Source organism: Phocoena sinus, chromosome 6 (assembly GCF_008692025.1).
Source record: "Phocoena sinus isolate mPhoSin1 chromosome 6, mPhoSin1.pri, whole genome shotgun sequence".
Lineage (NCBI taxonomy): Eukaryota > Metazoa > Chordata > Mammalia > Artiodactyla > Phocoenidae > Phocoena > Phocoena sinus.
In genome coordinates, this window is record NC_045768.1 from 81,090,615 (window position 1) to 81,113,856 (window position 23,242).

The 23,242-nt window shown below is 40.0% G+C and overlaps 1 protein-coding gene across 10 annotated transcripts in view; it reads left to right on the forward strand.

Annotated features, from left to right (window-relative positions):
• Positions 1 to 23,242, forward strand: part of NFX1 (nuclear transcription factor, X-box binding 1) — a 90,994-nt gene that overhangs the window by 16,617 nt on the left and 51,135 nt on the right. For all 10 annotated transcript variants that reach the window (XR_004350321.1, XR_004350320.1, XR_004350322.1 and 7 more), the window contains exons 3-7: positions 5,622 to 5,780; positions 6,939 to 7,016; positions 13,243 to 13,348; positions 16,344 to 16,415; positions 17,928 to 18,067. Coding sequence is in view for 6 of the 10 variants with exons in the window: in XM_032634589.1 (XP_032490480.1) it covers positions 5,622 to 5,780; positions 6,939 to 7,016; positions 13,243 to 13,348; positions 16,344 to 16,415; positions 17,928 to 18,067 (555 nt within the window). In the remaining 4 variants the exon portion in view is untranslated. The remainder of the gene's footprint in view (positions 1 to 5,621; positions 5,781 to 6,938; positions 7,017 to 13,242; positions 13,349 to 16,343; positions 16,416 to 17,927; positions 18,068 to 23,242) is intronic.

The following is a 23,242-nucleotide window of genomic DNA, read 5'->3' on the forward strand; positions in this document are numbered from 1 at the left end:
CTCTCTTCTTTTTTTTTTTTTTTTTTTTTTTAATTTTACTTTATTTATTTATTTATTTTTTTAAAACATCTTTATTGGGGTATAATTGCTTTACAATGGTGTGTTAGTTTCTGCTTTATAACAAAGTGAATCAGCTATACATATACATATGTTCCCATATGTCTTCCCTCTTGCGTCTCCCTCCCTCCCACTCTCCCCATCCCACCCTTCCAGGCTGTCACAAAGCACCGAGCTAATATCCCTGTGCCTTGCGGCTGCTTCCCCCCAGCTATCTACCTTACTACGTTTGTTAGTATGTATATGTCCATGACTCTCTCTCGCCCTGTCAAAACTCACCCTTCCCCCTCCCCATATCCTCAAGTCCGTTCTCCAGTAGGTCTGCGTCTTTATTCCTGTCTTACCCCTAGGTTCTTCATGACATTTTTTTCCCTTAAATTCCATATATATGTGTTAGCATACGGTATTTGTCTTTTTCTTTCTGACTTACTTCACTCTGTATGACAGACTCTAGGTCTATCCATCTCATTACAAATAGCTCAATTTCATTTCTTTTTAAGGCTGAGTAATATTCCATTGTGTATATGTGCCACATCTTCTTTATCCATTCATCCGATGATGGGCGCTTAGGTTGTTTCCATCTCCGGTCAGCCCTCTCTTCTTACTTGATAAGGCTTCATTGGGAGATTACAACCAGTTCTGTACTTTCAAACCACTGCCTCTGGGCTGTACTGATTTCTAAACCTTTACATCCAGCCCCTAAGTTCTGCCATAGGCCTTAGACTCACATAAATAAGTGTGATGTCTGACATATGCTTCAGACTCAGGAAGACCATCTTGAACACGTTGATCATGCTTACATTGTATTAGCTTTTTAAAAACAGCTGCCTTACCTTAAATAAGGCAGCTTACTAAAGTTGATAGGTTAATTTACCTTTATTCCCACCATCCAGATATAATCAGCTTTAACCTTTTAGTCTGTTTCCTTAAAGAATTTTTCAATGCTCAGTTTTACATAGTTGAAATCATATAATAAAAATGATCTTTATTCTTTTATTGCTTATTATAGTGTTATATTTTTCCACTCATTAAGAAATCTTTGTAAACCTTATTTTAAATTAATATATAATATGCCATAAATAGATATGCATTAATATTTAAACAATCTCTGTCTCCCCCCCTTTTTTTTGCTGATATATTTTAAAGTAAATTCCAGATATCAGGCTATTTCACCTTCATATACTTTTAGGTTACATCTATTTAAAAAATATGGCCGTTTTCTTACATAATCATAGTGCCGTTATTATGCTTAACAAAATTAGTAATAATTCCTTGAAATCATCTAATACCTGGTCCACAATTGAATTTCCCTGTTTGCCTCAAAAATGTCTTTTTACACTTGGATTTTTCTTTTATTTTTTTGTGGTATGCGGGCCTCTCACTGTTGTGGCCTCTCCTGTTACGGAGCACAGGCTCCGGACGCGCAGGCCCAGCGGCCATGGCTCTTGGGCCTAGCCACTCCGCGGCATGTGGGATCTTCCCGGACCAGGGCACAAACCCGTGTCCCCTGCATTGGCAGGCGGACTCTCAACCACTGCGCCACCAGGGAAGCCCTACACTTGGATTTTTCAAATCAGGATTGTTTTGTTTTTTTTAAGACAGTTATTTATTGGTGTATCTGAAAAGTTTGTAGTGCATTCTCCAGACAGGTCTCTGTTCTTCTGGTTTTTTAAGTGGGTTGTCACCCTCTTTACTGACATACTATCAAAGTAAAAGTATAGAGAATATACAGTCATGACTGGGGAATGATGGAGAAGCCCTAGTGGGAGAGGGCCTAGGATTGAAGAAGAGCCAGTGGTCAGGATAGGGCTGCATCCAGCATGGACAAGAGTCTTGCACCTGAAATGTGATAGTTCACTAGCAGAGAGCTATTCCAGAATAGTACCATGTTTTACATATGTTACACGCTTAGATAAAACTGAAATGTTGGTGAAAGAATTATACTGTTTGTCTTTCTAGTATGTTTCTAAAACCTTTTACTATTATTTTATTTATTATTTTCATTCATTCATACAACAGGTATTATTGAGTACCTTCTATGTGTAGGGTTAGGAAATAAACAAGGTAAAATATATGATAAGACTTAAGTGGTGTGAAGAAAGATAAGGGAGACAGGGAATGCTGAGGGAGTGGGTTACAGTTTGTTTTGTTTTTTGGGGGGGAGGGGTGGGTTCCAGTTCTTAAAGTGTGGCCAGAGACTGCCTCATTGAGAAGACCACATTTTTTAAAATTAACTTATTAATTAATTTATTTTTGGCTGTGTTGGGTCTTCGTTTCTGTGCGAGGGCTTTCTCCAGTTGTGGCGAGCGGGGGCCACTCTTCATCGCAGTGCATTGGCCTGTCACTGTCGCGGCCTGTCTTGTTGCGGAGCACAGGCTCCAGACGCACAGGCTCAGTAGTTGTGGCTCACGGGCCTAGTTGCTCCGCAGCATGTGGGATCCTCCCAGACCAGGGCTCAAGCCCGTGTCCCCTGCATTGGCAGGCAGACTCTCAACCACTGCACCACCAGGGAAGCCCGAGAAGACCACATTTTGAGTAATCACCTGAAGCGGGTGAGGGACTGAGCTGTGCAAATGTCTGGGGGACAGTATTCTAGGCAGAGGGAATAGCAAGTTGTAAACACCTTCCTGCAGGAATCTGCCTTCCAGTTTAGGGCTGGGAAGGAGGCAGTGTCGTCTCAGAGTGGTGGCCTAGGGAAAGAGGAATCACAGATGAGGACCGGGGGCCAATGAAGGCCATTGTAAGGACTTTGGCTTTTACAGGCATGTGATGTAGGAACCATTGGCAACTTCTGAGCAGAGGAGTGTATCATCTATTAATAATTTGCATTTTGACGGACTCCCTCTGGCTGCTGTGGTGAGAATAGACTGAAGTAGGGAGACTAGTTAGGAGGCCATTGTAATAATCCAGGTGAGTGGATAGTGGTTTAGACCAGAGTGTTAGCAGCAGAGGTTGGATTCTGGATATATTTTGAAGGTAAAGCCAGCAGGGTTTGCCGACATACTGAACATGGGATGAAAGAGACAGCCTTTGGAAAGGCTGCAATTTGTCAGCTATTCAAAGTTGACAGCTTTGTAAAGGCAGTAATTTGTAGGCTATTCAAAGTTGACAGCTGTCACCACATAACTAAATGTATGTGCATCCTAGTGGTCAAATTTCACCGTGACTGGACTTAGAAACATCACAATAGTTCTTCATTAACAAGCAATAAACTAATGAATAAGAGAAACAGTAAAATAAAAAGACAGTCCTCAGGGTAAAAATTGTAGTGTTCTCAGGTGGGTTCCGTACTTCACTTACCTTTCTGTGTTCTTAATTCTAACTCAGTTCTATTCTGGAATGGTCAATAGGCATTTTCTATAAAATTCACCACAAGTATAATTCTCACAGACTCTTCCTCTGCCCCAACCAGCCTCACATATAGATGGCTCAAACTTAATCTCACTCTCTAATGAGCTCTCACCTAACTTACTGCTCCAGAATCTTCCACATGTAGCATGGTAACTGGTAGGAAATATAATTGACTCTGTTATTCAGAAATGTTAACCTATGCAGGGTAGGGTATCCCTACTTTTTTTTTTTTTTTTTTTTGCGGTACGCGGGCCTCTCACTGTTGTGGCCTCTCCCGTTGCGGAGCACAGGCTCCAGACGCGCAGGCTCAGTGGCCATTTCTCACCGGCCCAGCCACTCCGCAGCATGTGGGATCTTCCCGTACCAGGGCACGAACCTGTGTCCCCTGCATTGGCAGGCAGACTCTCAACCACTGCGCCACCACGGAAGTCCGGGTATCTCTACTTTTAAGAAAGAATCTAAGTCTGATTCCTCGGCTTTTATAATAGAATTCAATTTTATGATGTGTTCATCTGTATCTAAAGCAGGTAATTTCCTTTTAATCAGTCACTTGCAGTATCTTTATTCCAGGCTTTCTCCAGAGGGAAAGAGCTATCCCAGAAACTACTAAAGCCTAAAACTTTCAAAGGAAAGAGGTTATGGAGCAGACTAGATGATACTCGTTTATTCTTTCATCCATTCATTCAATAAATATTACTGAGCGTTTGGTATATGCCAGGCATTGGATATACTACAGTGAGCAAGGCAGACGAGCCTCTGGTCCTGCCTCCCAGAGCTTACAGTCTTGATGTTGTGTATTTCTTTTGACTTTGAACTGGACAAACAGAAAGTAATCTTAGGGAGCTAATACTATGGAATGACTAAAATGTGAACTTTTGAGTCAGATGACGAGTTTGAATTTTGATTTTTAAATTTCTGGTTATATGATCTTAGGTAAGTGCTTTAACTACTTTGAGCCTCAGTTTCTTCATCTATAAAATGGTATCTCTATTATATCCTTGTTAGGAGAATTAAATATGTGTAAAGTGCTTTAGCACAACACTTGGTATGGTGTATTTAAGGTTAGTTGTTTTATTCTTATAACTTACTTGGACCTTATAACAAATAAAATAGTATTGTGAAATAAATGCTAAAAATATGGACTCAAAAAAAAATACAGGGCTTCCCTGGTGGCGCAGTGGTTGAGAATCTGCCTGCTAATGCAGGGGACACGGGTTCGGGTCCTGGTCTGGGAGGATCCCACATGCCGCGGAGCAACTAGGCCCGTGAGCCACAACTACTGAGGCTGCGCGTCTGGAGCTTGTGCTCTGTAACAAGAGAGGCCGTGATAGTGAGAGGCCCGCGCACCGCGATGAAGAGTGGCCCCCGCTCACCACAACTAGGGAAAGCCCTCGCACAGAAACCAAGACCCAACATAGCAAAAATTAATTAATTAATTAATAAAAAGGTGTTGTTAAAAAAAAAATACACACACACATACTCTCAGGTCTGGGTACACTTGGGATTTAGAAAGATTTTGCTGAGATCGTATTTGAAGGAAAAGTCTGGAACTGGGTGAACGTATTGAAGAGTAAATCTGGGAGGATTCTTAGGATGTTATACGCTGGTCTCTCTCATAGACGCTGAGCTTCTGGAGCCAGAGACTGTGTCTCCCTCAGTCTAGTAATCCTACCATGGGACTTGTGGTAGGCATCAAGCCTGTCTTTCTTGAGTGAACAACCAAAGACTTTCAGGGCATCTACTAGAACCATCTCACCACCATGGGTTGTTGGAACGTGTCTAGGCTTAGGTTTCTTGCACCTGACCACTGTAGCTTCACGAGCCCTTCCCTAACCTGAATCCATGAATGTGGTAGATGCAGAGCCTTCCAGATTGAGAGGGCAAGGCAAGGTGCTACAGCATGTTTCTCCTGTGAATGCTTAAGCCGTGTGTTACAAGGGGCGTTTGGCTATTCTGCTAGGATCCTGGGCAGTTTCTTGGGAATGTTTCCTCAATTGTGGGAATCCCTACCTGAATGTCTGCTTCCTAAGTCCTCTACCTCAGCATATTCCTGCCCCTTCCTGGCCTCAAACTCTGAACAGTCACCTTGCTCGGAATCAGACATCCCTTAAAATCTCTACATTTGAATTCTCCTCTCAAATGCCTTGCTGATCCTTGGTTGACTACAGAATGTTTTTCTGTGTTTGAGTTTATCTGTTTTGTTTTCTAAACAGGTTCTTTAATTGAACAGCTAACCACAGAAAAATATGAGTGCATGGTGTGCTGTGAATTGGTTCGTGTCACAGCCCCAGTGTGGAGTTGTCAGAGCTGTTACCATGTGTTTCATTTGAACTGCATAAAGAAATGGGCAAGGTCTCCAGCGTCTCAAGCAGGTCAGTCATCTCTCTCTTCTGAGTAGTTATTCTCACTCATTAGATATGTTCAGGTTTTAAACTTAGCTTTAAAAAACTACTTAATTTCTCTTAAGTGTTTTATCTGCAGGGAGAGTATGTTGCCCTGATCACATATTTTGATCACATATGTTGCCCTGATCACATATTTGGTTTAAGCTATAAATCTTAAACCAGCTAAGCATAACAAATTAAAATATACTTAGGGTACAACAAAATCAGTCACTTTTACTGAAAATGGTAGCTTTTATCCAAGTAGCAACTATAAAGAACGATTTTTTTTAAATTGGGGTATAGTTGATGTACAATATTATGTCAGTTTCGGATGTACAACATGGTGATTCACCATTTTTAAAGGTTATATTCTATTTATAGTTATTATAAAATATTAGCTATATTCCCTGTGTTGTACTATGCATCCTTGTAGCTTATTCATTGGAAAACATTTCTTGTATAGTTTGCTTTAGAAAATTTATAGAAAACAATGTTTAATTTACCCTTAGGATTTTGAGGTTGCTTTGCCTTTAACAGATCTTCTCCATAGTATTTTGTGGGCTTTTCCCAAAGTATACTAGTGTTTAGGGATAATGCAAATTTTACTAAAAATATGCTTTCTGAACTTTGGCTCTTCTAATTTAAGACATTTGAGTTTTTCTGCATGTACTCAAGTATTTTATCCTACTTTTTTTTTCAAACCAAGATTCAGATGCTTACTTTGATATTAAAAATAATAGAACACTGTCCCACAAAATGAAATGTTAATTTTATGAAGTGATAGAGGTGTTAACTAAGACTGTGGTAATAATCATATTTTGTAATATATAAATGTATCAAATCAACATGTTGTGTACCTTAAACTTACACAATGTTATATGTTAATTATATCTCAATTTTTTAAAATGGAATGAAATGGATACCCACTGTATTCACGATATGAGGTCCTTATAAATATAAGCCTAAATGCAATATTTAAGCAAAGAATTCAGTATTGTGAATTTGTTTCTTAAATGTCTGATATCCTTAACATGGAAATTACTACTACTGCTTCAATATTATGGCTTTCCATAGATTTAAAAATTCTTAAATTACATGTGCTTTTGTAAGGAAATTATTTTGATTTCCTCTCATTTTTCTTGACAGATGGCCAGAGTGGTTGGAGGTGCCCTGCATGTCAGAATGTTTCTGCACATGTTCCTAATAACTATACTTGTTTCTGTGGTGAGTTTTTTTGCATACACTGGAGTCTCTTTCACTTTGCTTATTGTACCTCAGTTCCCAGCCCAGGAGAGGCGGTGTGCTGGGCATGTTTTAGAAGTCACTAATAAGACTTCAGAGCTACAGGAGTTTGTAAGACATCACATGCATGTGGTCTGTTACACAGCTAGAGTCACAGGCCTTTGTGTTCTTGGCAGACTGTTCTGGAGATGAGCCTTCTCATCATGCCCACCAGGTCTCCTTGATCTTAGTTTAGATCAGAGCTGACCAGATGGCAGAGGTGGATACAGACATGGGCTTCTTCTCATCTCTAATGGTAACAGCTTTGAAATTCTAGATTTGAGCAACATGAGTAAAGAGTAATGGTGAAGTGTACTTTATTTTAATCCAAGAAATCAGTCATTGTTCTTTATAAAGAGAGATTTTCTGTAAACCATCATTGCAAACTATCCTTGTGCCCTCCCTCTTTATGGAATACTTCTTCCTGGTTTTGCATAGGTCAGTTCTTCCATGTGTTAGGAAAAAAACTTTTCATGATCCACATGCTCATCTGTTGCTAACCTATTTCCTGCGTGTCTTTTTTTTTTTTTTTTTTCTTTTTTTCCTCTTTCCTGCCTGTCTTTTAATGGGTAACCTTTACCATCTGGCTGTCAATTTTTCGGATTTTATTTCTTAACCATTTGTCTCCCTCCTTGAACCATTGCATTTTTATCTCTGTCCTCATTACCTCACTGAAACTTATTCAGAAATCATCAATGACCCTTTCCTGACCAAATCCAGGGCTGATTTATAAATTCTTAACCTTTTTGTCCACACAGCAGCCCTTAATGCTTTTGACCATTCACTTCTTGAAATGACTAGCTCTTTCTGTTTCTTTTTTACCTGTTCTCCTTATTTTTCTAACTAATTTGCTCATATTTCTCCTTTCCTGTTACTTAACTGCCAGCTTTCACCAAGAGTCAGTCACTGACCATCAACACTTCTAGACTCAATCTCTTTGTGAACTCAGCTATCTACAGTGTTCTTCCCCTTCTTTTTTTTAAATCTCATCCACTGTGTCATTCAAGATCTGACCCCAACTGTCCGCTTCCAAAGGAAGCTTCCGCTTCCTTATCTCCTCTCCCACTTTGGCCACTCTTATCCAGAATCTGTTGGTCCTGTATGTTCTTTTGCCAAAATCTGACCCTTAATAGATACTGAATTAGTATTAGCTGAAGGAATGAATATTCTTGAATGTACTACTGGAAAGGCAGCATGAAACTGGAAGCAAGAGATCAATTGAAAATTGGACAAATAAGACCAATACCCAGGCTTAATTACCTTATTTTTAAAGGATTTTTAAACATGAAGCATCATAATGAAATTTAAAATCTTGTTAAAGCCTTCACTGACAAATTGGATATGAGACCCTAAGAAGGCAGAAGAATGTGGGGATGAAGGTCACGATGATCTGAGTGAGGTGGAATGGTGTGGGAAGGCAAATAATGGCCTGATTTTACCTGAGGACTTTGCCCCACTCTGCTCTTCAAGGAGATCATTGGTCGGGAATTCCCTGGCAGTCCAGTGGTTACGACTCTGTGCTTTCACTGGCAAGGGCCTGGGTTCAATCCCTGATTGCAGAACTAAGATCCCACATTCTGCAAGCCACGCAACGCAGCTGAGTAAAAAAAGGAGACCATTGGTTTAATATACTTATTGTGAACTTATTAATGTAACAGATACCATGGAGAAACAGAGAAGAATGAGACTATTTACTGACTTCCCAGAGCTTACAGTCTAAAATTTAAGGCACAATTAACTTGCTATTCTACTACAAAGTCTGTGGGAGATCTTTGGGGTGAGTTTGACTTCTGGCTGGAGGATTAAGAGCTTTCCTGAAGGAGGTAGAATTGAACCAGGCTTGAAAACTAGGTTTAACACCAAGAAGTCTTAGGATCTGCTGGGAGAAGAGGAAGTCATCCATTTATGGAGCCCAGGGTCTATGAAGATGGAGGAGTTTGAGATGACTGAAAAGGTAGGGCTGACTTCTTCATGCCAGGCCTAGATATTGGGACTTCATTTGTCAGGTGCTGGGAAGCCACTGAGGGCATTAGTGTGTGTGTGTGTTTTTTTTTTTTTTTTTTTTGGCCATGCTAAGGCATGTGGGATCTTAGTTCCCCAACCAGAGATCAAACCTGGGCCCCCTCCAGTGGAAATGCAGAGTCCTAACCACTGAACTGCCAGGGAATTCCCTGATTCTTTATGAAGATTAGTCTGGTGGCAGTAGTAGAGTATTTTGGGACCTAAACAGTTTGGGGACTTACAGTAACCCAGATGAAGAATAGTCAAAGTCTGCAATGGGTTTTAGAGTGGAACAGAAAGGAAGGGATATAAGATTTCAAAGGTAAACATGAATTAACAGCAGTGGGAAAGGAAGGAACCCAAATGTGACTCCAAAGTTTCATGCTTTTGGAAATGGTGATACTAAGAACAGAAAAGGGCAGGGCAAGTGAACCAGGTTTGGTGGGGACAATGAGTTCAGTTGGAGTTGGAGTTGAAGTGTTGAGTTGGAGGAGTAAGACATCCAGTGGAAGCTGTTCTCCAAGGAGTTAGGAATGTTTGAAGAAAGATCAGGAATTAGGGAAGATAGTCACAGGTGAGAGCAATAGATGGGATTCTAGTAGGTGAAAGGGTAATGGGTGAGAAGGAGTCTAATGCAGAACTCTGGCAGATGAAGGAAAAAAACATCATTGAGAGTCAGGGAAAAGAGGTTGGGCCACTGAGAGATGGTAGGAGAAAACCTGGGCACCATATTGGAACAAGAAAGCACAGAGGCAGGGGAGCTATTCTAATAGTCTAGAGATGAGGTCTGGCCAGTAGAGAGGAACAGCAGGAGTAGAGGGGGAGGTGAGTTGTGAGATACACTATGTAGGAAAATTGACAAGATTTGGTGACTAAATAGAATAGAGAAAGAAAAAGGAGGATGCCTCTAGTTTTTGAGTTTGTGTGACTCTGACAGTGATGGTGTCACTAACAGATAGGGAACCCTGGAGAGGGTGGAATCTAAGAGGGAAGATGCTAACTTTGACTGTAGATACATAGGCAATTTGAAGTGACTGTGAAACCCCAAGCACAGATGTTCAGCAGACGGTTGGACATGTAGGACTGAAACTGAGGATTCAGGGCAATGCAGAAAATGTAGATTTGGGACTCATCGGCCTTTAGATGTATTGAACCACACAGCATGAATAAGATTTCTGAAAGAGACAGACAGGAGAGAACAGCAGAGACCAAGGACTGGGAACAGGCTTCATTTAGGGTGTAAATTGCCCAAGTGAGGATGAATAGCTCAAGGGCAAGGAGGAGTCCCGCGCCTCAGTTTTACTCATCCTGCCCCTGCACTAAGTTCATGGAATAGGCTTACTAAAATTTGTGGAGTGACATTGATTATAAAATTATAACCCTAGAGGGAACTTTCCTCAACATAATAAAGGCCATATATGGCAAACCCACAGCCAACATCATCCTCAATGGTGAAAAACTGAAACCATTTTCACTAAGATCAGGAACAAGACAAGGTTGCCCACTCTCGCCACTCTTATTCAACATAGTTTTGGAAGTTTTAGCCATAGCAATCAGAGAAGAAAAGGAAATAAAAGCAATCCAAATCAAGAAAGAAGTAAAGCTGTCACTGTTTGCAGATGACATGATACTATACATAGAGAATCCTAAAGATGCTACCAGAAAACTGCTAGAGCTAATCAATGAATTTGGTAAAGTAGCAGGATACAAAATTAATGCACAGAAATCTCTAGCACTCCTATACACTAATGATGAAAAAGTGAAATTAAGAAAACACTTCCATTTACCATTGCAACAAAAAGAATAAAATATCTAGGAATAAACATACCTAAGGAGACCAAAGACCTGTATGCAGAAAATTTTAAGACACTGATGAAAGAAATTAAAGATGATACAAATAGATGGAGAGATATACCATGTTCTTGGATTGGAAGAATCAACATTGTGAAAATGACTCTACTACCCAAAGCAATCTACAGATTCAATGCAATCCCTATCAAACTACCACTGGCATTTTTCACAGAACTAGAACAAAATATTTCACAATTTATATGGAAACACAAAAGACCCCGAATAGCCAAAGCAATTTTGAGAAAGAAAAACAGAGCTGGAGGAATCAGGCTCCCTGACTTCAGACTATACTACAAAGCTAGAGTAATCAAGACAGTATGGTACTGGCACAAAAACAGAAATATAGATCAATGGAACAAGATAGAAAGCCCAGAGATAAACCCATGCACATATGGTCACCTTATCTTTGATAAAGGAGGCAAGAATATACAGTGGAGAAAAGACAGCCTTCAATAAATGGTGCTGGGAAAACTGGACAGGTACATGTAAAAGTATGAAATTAGAACACTCACTAACACCATACACAAAAATAAACTCAAAATGGATTAAAGACCTAAATGTAAGGCCAGACACTATCAAACTCTTAGAGGAAAACATAGGCAGAACACTATGACGTAAATCACAGCAAGATCCTTTTTAACCCACCTCCTAGAGAAATGGAAATAAAAACAAAAATAAACAAATGGGACTTAATGAAACTTAAAAGCTTTTGCAGAGCAAAGGAAGCCATAAACAAGACGAAAAGACAACCCTGAGAATGGGAGAAAATATTTGCAAATGAAGCAACTGACAAAGGATTGATCTCCAAAATTTACAAGCGCTCATGCAGCTCAATATCAAAAAAACAACCCAATCCAAAAATGGGCAGAAGACCTAAATAGACATTTCTCCAAAGAAGATATACAGATTGCCAACAAACACGTGAAAGAATGCTCAACATCATTAATCATTAGAGAAATACAAATCAAAGCTACAATGAGATATCATCTCACACCAGTCAGAATGGCCGTCATCAAAAAATCTACAAACAAAAAATGCTGGAGAGGGTGTGAAGAAAAGGGTACCCTCTTGCACTGTTGGTGGGAATGTAAATTGATACAGCCACTGTGGAGAACAGTATGGAGGTTCCTTAAAAAACTACAAATAGAACTACCATATGACCCAGCAATCCCACTACTGGGCATATACCCTGAGAAAACCATAATTCAAAAAGCGTCATGTACCAAAATGTTCATTGCAGCTCTATTTACAATAGCCATAACATAGAAGCAACCTAAGTGTCCATCAACAGATGAATGGATAAAGAAGATGTGGCACATATGTACGATGAAATATTACTCAGCCATAAAAAGAAACGAAATTGAGTTATTTGTAGTGAGGTGGATGGACCTAGAGTCTGTCATACAGAGTGAAGTAAGTCAGAAAGAGAAAAACAAATACCATATGCTAACACATATATATGTAATCTAAGAGGAAAAAAAATGGTCATGAAGACCAAGACACAGACCTACTAGAGAATAAAGACACAGACCTACTAGAGAATGGACTTGAGGATATGGGGAGGGGGAAGAATAAGCTGTGACAAAGTGAGAGAGTGGCATGGACATATATACACTACCAAACGTAAAATAGATAGCTGGTGGGAAGCAGCCACAGGGAGATCAGCTCTGTGCTTTGTGACCACCTAGAGGGGTGGGATAGGGAGGGTGGGAGGGAGGGAGAAGCAAGAGGGAGGAGATATGGGGATATATGTATATGTATAACTGTTTCATTTGTTATAAAGCAGAAACTAACACACCATTGTAAAGCAGTTATACTCCAATAAAGATTTAAAAATTATAACCCTTTTATGCTTGTATTTTAACTTTAGAATAGGCGAGTTCCTACTATACTGGGGGACTTATGTCCTTTCCATTTCTTACTGCCTCTCCCCTCCCCCCATTGCTCTCTTCCCTTATTCCCTCTTTCTGATCCTTACAGTAGATATTCCCATATCAATTCAAAGACCCATTTACAGAAAGCTTATCTTGTAGGTTTTGTTTAAATCGTAAATTAAATGTGTCCATTAGTCAAAGTGGCATTTTCATCAGTAAAAATGATGATTTGTCTTTTCCAGACAAACCAGAATTTATCATACTCAGTGAAGCTTTTGATGAGTAGCATTACATCCACCTTCTTATTTTAGAACAATGTGTTTATTGAACTAATGAACACCATCCTGATGTTTCGTGCTGTCTGGCTATATTATATTATTTCATCGAAGTCTAGGATGCAGTTGAAGTTTATACCATTGACTCTCTTATTTGATATGTTTTAGGCAAGGTAAAGAATCCTGAATGGAGCAGAAATGAAATTCCACATAGTTGTGGTGAGGTCTGTAGAAAGAAACAGCCTGGCCACGACTGCCCACATTCCTGTAACCTGTAAGTTGGAACACTATACTCCTGGAGATTCCGGGTGAACACGCTTTGCTTGCAGCTCTAAGTACACATATCTGGTTAGCACGTAACAGGACTGGGTGAGGGACAGTGTGGTATCATTTACTGAGCACTTGCTTTGTGCCAGGTACTCTGCGAAAGTTGACTCGTTGAATCCTTACAACAGCCCAGTGATGTATAGATATTTATCACTCCATTTTACAGATGAGGAGGGAGATGCACAATAATAAACAGTTGATCAGTTACAAATAAATTTCTGTAGGCTTTGGCTTCAGACAAAGGTTTAATTCCTTGGTTTATTTCTTAATGGTTATGTGCTGTTGGACAAATTACTTCTCTGAGCTTCAGTTTCTGGACCTGTAAGATAATAATGATAGATAAAAAATAGTTACAGAGTTCTATGAATATTAAATTAATTAACACACTCAAGAGACTTGGTACAGAGCCTGGCACATGGTAAGTGGTCAAGAAATGGTAACACTTGCTTTTATTACCCAAATCTAAGAGGAAACAGACATCAGACTGTCATACTTATTTCCACTGGTACCTCGCTTCTATTGCATGGAGCAAGGGTTGGATCAGAGGTCTTGTGATCAGGATGCAGGGACGGTGCTGGGGAATATCATTGTGGGGAGAGCTCTTCAGACTGAGCTAAACAGCATGGTCTGCCATCTGCTGGACAATCAGCCCTTCCTCTTCCTTTGACTGCTTCCATAGGTCAGAACTCAGGGACTCATCTGTTCCTTCCCTTAGTTGGCATTTTAGTAAATTCAGTAACAAGAAATTAATCCTACACATGAATTATCTTTAGGAAGCCTTCAGCAGAAATGGGGCCCTGTCATGACTGTCAGAGAACACCACTGTGATACAGATCAGGTGGTCAGTCATTTAAGGAGCACTTTAAAACACCAGTGCCCAGTTTCTGCCTCAGAGCAATTGAATCAGAATCTCCTGGGGTGGGTCTAAGCATTGTAGTTTTTTTCCAGGTGATTCTAATATGTAGGCAGTGTTCTGAACCACTGCTCTGAAGGTTATGAGAACCTGGGGTTAAGTCCAGGCCTCAGGGATATTTGAAATAACCTGGAGTCATCCACACTTGACCAGCAGTTTGTCTATCAGTCTAAAGTTATTTAAGGACTTCCCTGGTGACGCAGTGGTTAAGAATCCGCCTGCCAATACAGGGGGCATGGGTTTGAGACCTGGTCCAGGAAGATCTCACATGCCGTGGAGCAGCTAAGCCCATGTGCCACAACTACTGAGCCTGCCCTCTAGAGCCTGTGAGCCACAATTACTGAGCCCACGTGCCACAACTACTGAAACCAACGTGCCTAGAGCCCGTACTGTACAAGAGAAGCCACCTCAATGAGAAGCGCGCGCACCACAATGAAGAGTAGCCCCTGCTCACGGCAACTAGAGAAAGCCCGCGTGCAGCAATGAAGACCCAGTGCAGCCAAAAACAAATAAAATAAATAAATTTGTTTAAAGAAATAAAGTTATTTAAATGTCCAGCCATGAAAATAATTTCACCTGAAAGGGTTGAGGTATATCATGTGAAATATAACTGTTGAATAATGATACTCATCCTTAAAGAAGCGTGGTTAATCTTATGTCTCCTGCGGGTTCTGTCTGTCAAAATGGATTATCTTAGGAGACCGGGCACATGTTCCTGGACTGTTTTCAGTGTTTAAAGCTCATAAAAATAAAAAATCCAACCAGACCACTTTATAGGCACAGCTGATTTTTATAGCAAATTCTGTTACCCACTTGATTAATTACACTTGGCTCTGATTGGCTATTTTTCTTAATTAATTTATTTTATTTTATGACTTAGTTTTGGCTGCGTTGGGTCTTCATTGCTGCGTGCAGGCTTTCTCTAGTTGCGGAGAGCAGTTGCTATTCTTCATTGCGGTGCACGGGCTTCCATTGCTGTGGCTTGTCTTTGTTGCAGAGCACAGGCTCTAGGCATGCAGGCTTCAGTAGTTGTGGCACATGGGCTCAGTAGTTGAGGCTCGCCAGCTCTAGAGTGCAGGCTCAGTAGTTGTGGCGCACGGGCTTAGTTGCTCCGCGGCATGTGAAATCTTCCTGGACCAGGGATCGAACCCGTGCCCCCTGCATTTGCAGGCGGGTTCTTAATCACTGTGCCACCAGGGAAGTCCCCTCTGATTGGCTTTTAATTCCCAAAGGATTGTGATTTGCCATCACATAGGTGTCCCCCCTGCCCACCCGCAAAGTTCCCAAAATGTTTTAAGTAGTGATATTTCTGTACAGATGTGTAATTTACCAGGGGTGTCTGCTTCGAAGAGGGCAGTATTTATTTGAATTGGAATTTATTTCCATTTTGTTCATTTTTTCTTTGGTCTCTTTATAGCATAGCTCCTATAAAAAGCGTACTATTCAGAGGCCTAATTCTGACCTATAGCAAAAATTAGGCACGGTTTTTTTCCATGAGTCCCTTTCCCCTTTGTTACTTACCAGCATGCCTCCCCTCACCCAAGCAACCTTCTTTTCAATGTTCCCGTTGTTAGCCTATCACCTGGTTGTCACTTTACCAGCTGATGAGAAAATGTCTGTACTTCTCATGGATCTAGCAGATTTAAGCTCTGTTACTTTGCTCAGGTTCTGAACTTCTAAAGGACCCCATTGGCCATCCTGAGTGGCAGGATCTTTTTATCCCTACTCACTGTACTAAGTGGGCCGAGACCATATTTAGAAATGTTATCTTTGACTATCAGACCCAAATAAAACTAGTATTTTGACTTTTCTCATTAAATATTCTAAGATGATACTGCTATCGATTCTTTCTATATAAAAACATTGTTGGTATCTTTGTTTAAATAGTTTGATCAACTTTAGACAAATACTAAAACATTTCGTAGGAAGTTTATTTGCTGCCATATTCATAGTAGGGCCCAGCTGGGGCAGCTTTGTTTAAGTTTGGATACATGGGTATGATTTATTCATCACAGCCTTTCTTTTTCAGTCTCTGCCATCCTGGACCTTGCCCACCCTGCCCTGCATTTATGACTAAAACATGTGAATGTGGACGGACCAGGTAAAGTTAGAATTGTACTCCAAAGAAGACTTCAGTTTCCACATTAATGGTTTATGTATGAATTTCTAAAATGCAAGATTAGTAGGTAGGTGCAAATAGTATTTATTTACTACCATTAATAAATGGTAGGTGTAAATAGTACTTTTCCGTAAACAGTAATTTCCTGTGCTGCCTTAATCCTGCAATCTTATAGGTGATTAAGACGTTATAAAATAGTGAGATTACCCATTTCAGATGCAAGGCCAAGGTGACAGGGACTTTTTTCTTAACCTCTCTAGTGGGTGAAAGAACCAGGAATTGAACCCAGGCCTGCTAAGGTCCAGGAGGCAAGGGTCACTTATCTATGCCTAGCATAGTATCTGGTGTGTAGGTTTTCAGTGAATATTGTTGAATGAAAGAATAAGTAGCCCCAGAGCCCGCTCTCTTTTCATTATAATGCAAGTTCTCCTGTTTTATCAGTGCAAGGATCACTGATAGCTGCAGAGGCCCAGTTAAGACCACAGAATGATTTCTGAACCACAAGACGAGATGGGATAGTGCAGGTTTTCAGTGATAAGCATTTTTTAAATGTTTACTGAACTTACAAGGGTAGTAGTGTGGCCTTACAGAGTCACATGCAAGGGGCTGTGGGTCAAAAGCCCAGGTCAGATTTGGGCTCTGCCACTAACTAGTTGTTGACCTGGGCAAGTTGCTTCTTCTTGGTGAGCCTCATTTTTCTTATCGTATGGTAGAAATAATAGTGTCTTCCTCAAGGGGTTGATGTTAGCCTTGACACTGAGCACTGGAAACTGATCATCTATGTATGTAACAGTGACTTCTTAAAATATGTAGTTGAAGTGAGAATAGGGGGATAGAATAAAACTTTTTGTGGGAGAGTAGACTCCAAGGTCTAAACCATTACCCTGGAAAGAAACCTGAAGATGATTGTCTAAGAGCAGCAGCCTCATATCCTTCTCTAGCGGATAAGTTGGCAAAATCAGGATGTTTATTAGAAAAAAGCCAGAATGATGTCCCCATCCTGAATCAAAGTACATACAGTATGTTCTTAAGCATCATAACTGCCTAAAATGCCAGAGTGCCAGGTCCCAGGAGAATGCCATTGTGCTTTCATTCCAAGAATGTTCATTACGACTACACCTCCCAACCTCCCTACCCACCTCTGTAAGATACTATGGGAGCTCCAGGCTCTTTCCCCTCCTGCATGCTGTTTCAACTCAGAGAAGAAATCACATTGTAACAAATACTTAGGCCCTCAGTTCCTCACTGGCCAGAAAATAGGGGGGAGAAAAACGGCAGAATAGGAAATAAGGAAAGCAAAGGAGGAAAAAGAAGAAAGAGTGGAGAAGGGAAGAGGAATTGAGGAAATGATTGGAAGAGGGAAACAGAAAAAGTAGGGGAAACTGGGCAAAGAGAAAAGGTTTAGTAGGTTTTGAGGGAAGGTTAGTTTAGCTGTCAAATAGGACCTCAATATCCAACATTAGACTAATACTGTCTTTACATCTATTTTTACAGGCACACAGTTCGCTGTGGTCAGGCCATCTCAGTCCACTGTTCTAACCCTTGTGAGAATGTTTTGAATTGTGGTCAGCACCACTGTGCTGAGCTGTGCCATGGGGGTCCATGCAAGCCTTGTCGGATCATATTGAACCAAGGTAAGTGGTGAGCACACCAGCCAGCAGTACTTGGGTACTTTTCTGGAACCTTATTTATGGTTGTCTTGATGACATGGATTTGTTTCAAGCCTGTAGTCACAAAGACTCTATTAGGTCTGGTACCTTGGGTAGAGAGAACTGGAGATACATGACTGATTAGACGTTTTTTTGTTTTGGGGGGGTTTTTCTGCCACACCTTGCAGCATGCGGGATCATAGTTCCCCTACCAGGGATCAAATCCACGCCCCCTGCAGTGGAAGCATAGAGTCTTTAACCACTGGACCTCCAGGGAACTCCCTAGGTGGTTTTCATTATTTTGGTTACATACTACCAGTATAGGTCATTGTCCTATAGAATTTGGATGGTAGATTTTTTTTAATGCTGTTTAAAAGTAACTGCTTGTGAATTTTTTTTGCAGTAATTACTTGAAAAAGACCCAGAAAGGCCAAAGTGATCTTGAAAAGGAACAGTTGAAAGACCTGATTTTAAGACTTACAAAGTTACAGTAATTGTGACATTGTGGTTATTGGTGTAAAGGTAGACTAGTAGATCAATGGAAGACAATAGAGTCCAGAAATAGACCTCAATATATACAGTTGATTTTCAACCAAGATATTAAGTTAATTCAGTGGAAAAAGGAGTCATTTTACAAATGGTCCTAGAACAGCTGGATGTATATATGGAAAAAAAGTGACCCCCAACCCCTGTCTCACTCTTTACATGGAAATTAATACTATATGGGTCATGGGCTTAAATGTAAAACCCAGAAATATAGTTTCCAGATAAAACTATAAGAGAATATTTTCATGACTTTGGGATCAGGCAAAGATTTCATAGAGCAGCAGCAAAAGTACTAACCGTAAAAGAAAATAATTGATAAATTGAACTTTATCACATTAAGAAAATGAATTGATAAATCAGAGATTGTATCCAGAATATTTAAAGTACTCCTACCAAAGAAAAAAAGAAAAAGATAAAGTACTCCTACAAATCAACAAAAAAAGACAAACAACTCACACAGTGAGCAAAAGACTTGAACAGGTACTTCACAGAAGAAATATGTTAATGGCCAGTAAACACATGAAAGGTGCTTAACACCTTTAAACACTAGGAAAATGTAAATTAAAACCACAATAAGGGTAGAATAGTATAACCACTTTAGAAAACAGTCCAGGGGAGTTCCCTGGTGGCCTAATGGTTAGAATTCTGGGCTTTCACGGCCATGGCTCAGGTTCAGTCCCTGGTGAGAGAATTGAGATACCACAAGCCACATGGTGTGGCCAAAAAAGAAAAAGAAAAACTGTCCAGTAGTTCCTTTAAAGGTTAAATATAGAATTACCATATGATCCAGCAATTCAACTCCTTGGCATATACCCAAGAGAAATGAAAGTATATGTCCATACAGAACTTGTAAATATATGTTCATAGCAGCATTTTTCATAATAGTCAAAATGTGTCAACAATACAAATTCCTATCAACTGATGAATGGAATAAATGTGATATGTCCATAAAAAGGAATATTATTTAGCCATGAAAAGGAATGAAGTATTGATACATGCTATGAAGTGAATGAACCTCCAAAAACATTATACTAAGTGAAAGAAGTGAGTCTCAAAGGACCACATATTGTGTAGTTCCTCTGTTTGTGTGACTGCCTCTAATCTTCAGGGATCCTGAGCTACTATGTATTGGTTATATAGTTTTATTTTACTAGATTTTACTTTGGTGTGATGCTGTTGATCAGTGCTTGCACTTACAATAAGAAATACCCCTATGGGCTTCCCTGGTGGTGCAGTGGTTGAGAGTCCGCCTGCCGATGCAGGGGACGCGGGTTCGTGCCCCAGTCTGGGAGGATCCCATATGCCACGGAGCGGCTGGGCCTGTGAGCCATGGCTGCTGAGCCTGCACGTCCGGAGCCTGTGCTCCACACCGGGAGAGGCCACAGCAGTGAGAGGCCCGCATACTGCAAAAAAAAAAAAGAAAAGAAAAGAAAAAAATACCCCTATGAAATGTTTTGTACTGTGCACTATAAGGATTTTATATAGGGAATTGTGCCATATACTACTCAGTATTCTGTTTATGGGTCCTCTTGGAAGAAAGTCTTGTCTGGTCTTGGTTCCAAGAATAGTTGTTTTTCCTCAAAGACTATATCTTAGGAAGCTGGTATAACTGACCTAATGTTCATCTTTATAGTGTGTACTTTTTAGCTGTGATTCATTCTCTGTCCTTACCATTGTTTTTCTTTTTCTTTTCACATCTTTTAATTTACATTCTCTAGATATATCTCATATATCCTAATATGCTGCCTCAAATCCATTTTGAGATAAGGCAGGAGTTAAGTATATATTGGCAGTTTGGTTTTAGCAGTGTAGATTGTAGTGTGGGAGAGTCCCTTTGATTTGGACGATTTTTAGCTTTTGGTACATATTGGGCTGAATCACACTTTTTTGTCAGATTTGTATGGATCCCAGTCTCTTCCTTTTTGTTTTTGTGTATGTAGCTGATTTTTCAAACCCAGTTGAAGACTTTTTGTTTGTCTATATTAAATATCTAGCAGAGCATTTTGGCCATCAGTGTAGTTTATTTATCTTCTTGAATTGTAATTCTCCTAAGATCGCTTTCAGCCTTATCTGGAGATTTAATAAGCATTCCTTCTGGGTCTTCATTCACGTGTTGGTAAAAATGCTGAACAGGTTCAGGCTGGCAACAGAGACCTTTCTGCAGACTGTCTTTGGTTCCTTAATACTCTTTAACCAGCAGTGACTCCACCCAACTCTTCTGTCATCAGCTCATATTTCTGTCTCTTGTGCCTAAGCATAGTAGAGTTTTTAGTGTTGTACTCACATTATTTCCTGATTGATCAGGGGCTCTACTTTTGTTTTTATTGTCACAATTTTCTTTTCTTTTGTTTCTTTCTTTTTTTTTTTTGAGATCTACATGCTTAATTTTTTTTTTTTTTTTTTTTTTTTATGCGTTACGCGGGCCTCTCACTGTTGTGGCCTCTCCCGTTGCGGAGGACAGGCTCCGGACGCGCAGGCTCAGCGGCCATGGCTCACGGGCCCAGCCGCTCCGCGGCATGTGGGATCTTCCCGGACCGGGGCACGAACCCGTGTCCCCTGCATCGGCAGGCGGACTCTCAACCACTGCGCCACCAGGGAAGCCCGCTTAATTTTTTTTTATTAAGTATAGTTGATTTACAATGTTGTGTTAATTTCTGCCGTACAGCAAAGTAACTCAGTTTTACATATATATACATTCTTTTTTATATTTTCCATTATGGTTTATCCCAGGACATTGAATATAGTTCCCTGTGCTATATAGTAGGACCTGTTGTACATCCATTCTATATGTAACAGTTTACATCTACTAACCCTAAACTCCCAGTCCATCCCTCCCCCACCCCCCCTTTCTTGGCAACCACAAGTCTGTTCTCTATGTCTGTGAGTCTGTTTCTGTTTTATAGATAAGTTCATTTGTGTCATATTTTATTTATTTTATTTTATTTTAATTTAATTTAATTTTATTTTTGGCGACATTGGGTCTTCATTGCTACATGCGGGCTTTCTCTAGTTGCGGCGAGCGGGTGCTACTCTTCGTTGCGGTGCTTGGACTCTAGGCATGCGGGCTTCAGTAGTTGTGGCTCGCAGGCTCTAGAGCACAGGCTCAGTAGTTGTGGCACACAGGCTTGGTTGCTCCGCAGCATGTGGGATCTTCCCGGACAAGGGCTTGAACCCGTTTCTTCTGCATTGGCAGGTGGATTCTTAACCACTGCACCACCAGGGAAGCCCTGTGTCACATTTTAGATTCTACATATAAGTGGTATCATACGGTATTTGTCTTTCTGTTTCTGATTTCACTTAGTATGATAATCTCTAGTTGCATCCACGTTGCTGCAAATGACATTATTTTGTTCTTTTTTATGGCTGAGTAGTATTCCATTGTATATATGTACCATTCATCTGTGGATGGACATTTAGGTTGTTTCCATGTCTTGGCTATTGTATATATATCCATCCATTGTATATATATCCATTCATCTGTGGATGGACATTTAGGTTGTTTCCATGTCTTGGCTATTGTGAATAGTGCTACTGTGAACATAGGGGTGCGTGTATCTTTTTGAATTATAGTTTTGTCCAGATATATGCCCAGGAATGGGATTGCTGGATCATATGGTAATTCTATTTTTAGGTTTCTGAGGAACCTCCATACTGTTTTCCATAGTGGCTGTACCAATTTACATTCCCACCAACAGTATAAGAGAATTCCCTTTTCTCCACACCCTCTCCAGCATTTGTTACTTGCAGACTTTTTGCCTCGAGGTATTCTTTAGTTTTCTTTTTGATTTCCTTGTTGACCCATTGGTTTTTTAGTAGCATGTTGTTTAGTCTTCATGTAATCATTTTTTTCTCATTTCTTTTCCCTTGGTTGATTTCTAGTTTCATGCCATTGTGGTCAGAGAAGATGCTTGAAATAGTTTCTATACTCTTAAATTTGTTGAGGTTTGTTTTGTGCCTTAGTATGTGGTCAATCCTAGAGGATGTTCCATGTGTACTTGAAAAGAATTTATTGTCACAGTTTTCTGACCCTTGATTCTTTGGTTCACAGCTGTCCTATGTCTCTGAAAAAAAGCCTCTGCTCTATTTGAGCAGAAACTTAGCAAAGAAAAGCCTGCTTGCAGAAGCTCTCAGTTGCTAGGGTTTGTTTACCAGTTTGTTGATTCCACCAATATTAATTGTATTTCCTGCACCTGTATTAATTCTTCTAATAAGTTTATTGATAATGAGTTTTAGAACAGGGGATGGAACTGCACATGTATTTACTGGAAGAGTAAATGTATATTTTAAAAATCAAGAGTCTTGGTTAATGTCTTTATTGACAACAAGTTTTCATTATAAACTGAAAATGTAAAGTGGCCCTTATCAGAAAAATTATCTAAGTTGATGAAAATTAGTCCTTACCAGACTTTGTTACATATTAGTCAGAAACTTTTTTTTTTTAGTTTCCTTTAGAAACTAACTCCTTAAATATAGCACATGCTTATTGCTGATCTCAAGAAATAAAGTGACCCATTATTTCTTCAACCCATAGAAAAATCTATAGATATTAGACTAGGTTCTCTATGCAGTAAATAAAAGTCTCAAGTTATTTGAAACACTTTTTACTCATTGTCA